At 68.0% G+C, this 319-nt stretch overlaps 1 protein-coding gene across 1 annotated transcript in view; it reads left to right on the forward strand.

Annotated features, from left to right (window-relative positions):
* Positions 1-319, forward strand: part of LOC119591064 (uncharacterized PE-PGRS family protein PE_PGRS54-like) — an 11,719-nt gene that overhangs the window by 7,760 nt on the left and 3,640 nt on the right. The window contains exon 2 of the mRNA XM_037939791.1: positions 54-233. Within this exon, the coding sequence (XP_037795719.1) occupies positions 54-233 (180 nt within the window). The remainder of the gene's footprint in view (positions 1-53; positions 234-319) is intronic.

Consider the following 319-nt stretch of genomic DNA (forward strand, 5'->3'; position numbering starts at 1 on the left):
AAGCAGCATCAGCAGAGACCCTTGATGGCACAGCTGACCCCTTTCCCCTCCAGGGTCGAGTCCTTCAGGGAGTGGCCCTCCTCGCCCTGGTCGCGTCGAGTCTCGCCACCTACGGCAGCAGGATACGGGGAGGAACCTCAGGCGGCGCGCAAGGAGGTTTCGCGAGGGGTGGCGGCGCCAGCAGAGCCTACGCCGGGAGCAGGAGCTCGAGTCTCTTCGGAGGGGCGTCTGGCGTGGGAAGCGGCGCAGCGACCCACGCCGCGCCCTCCGCCGGCTCCCCCAGTGCCATTTCCTTTGTTCAGTTCGGCTCCGCCAAAGC

Source organism: Penaeus monodon, chromosome 28, assembly GCF_015228065.2.
Source record: "Penaeus monodon isolate SGIC_2016 chromosome 28, NSTDA_Pmon_1, whole genome shotgun sequence".
In the NCBI taxonomy this organism is placed as follows: Eukaryota; Metazoa; Arthropoda; class Malacostraca; order Decapoda; family Penaeidae; genus Penaeus; species Penaeus monodon.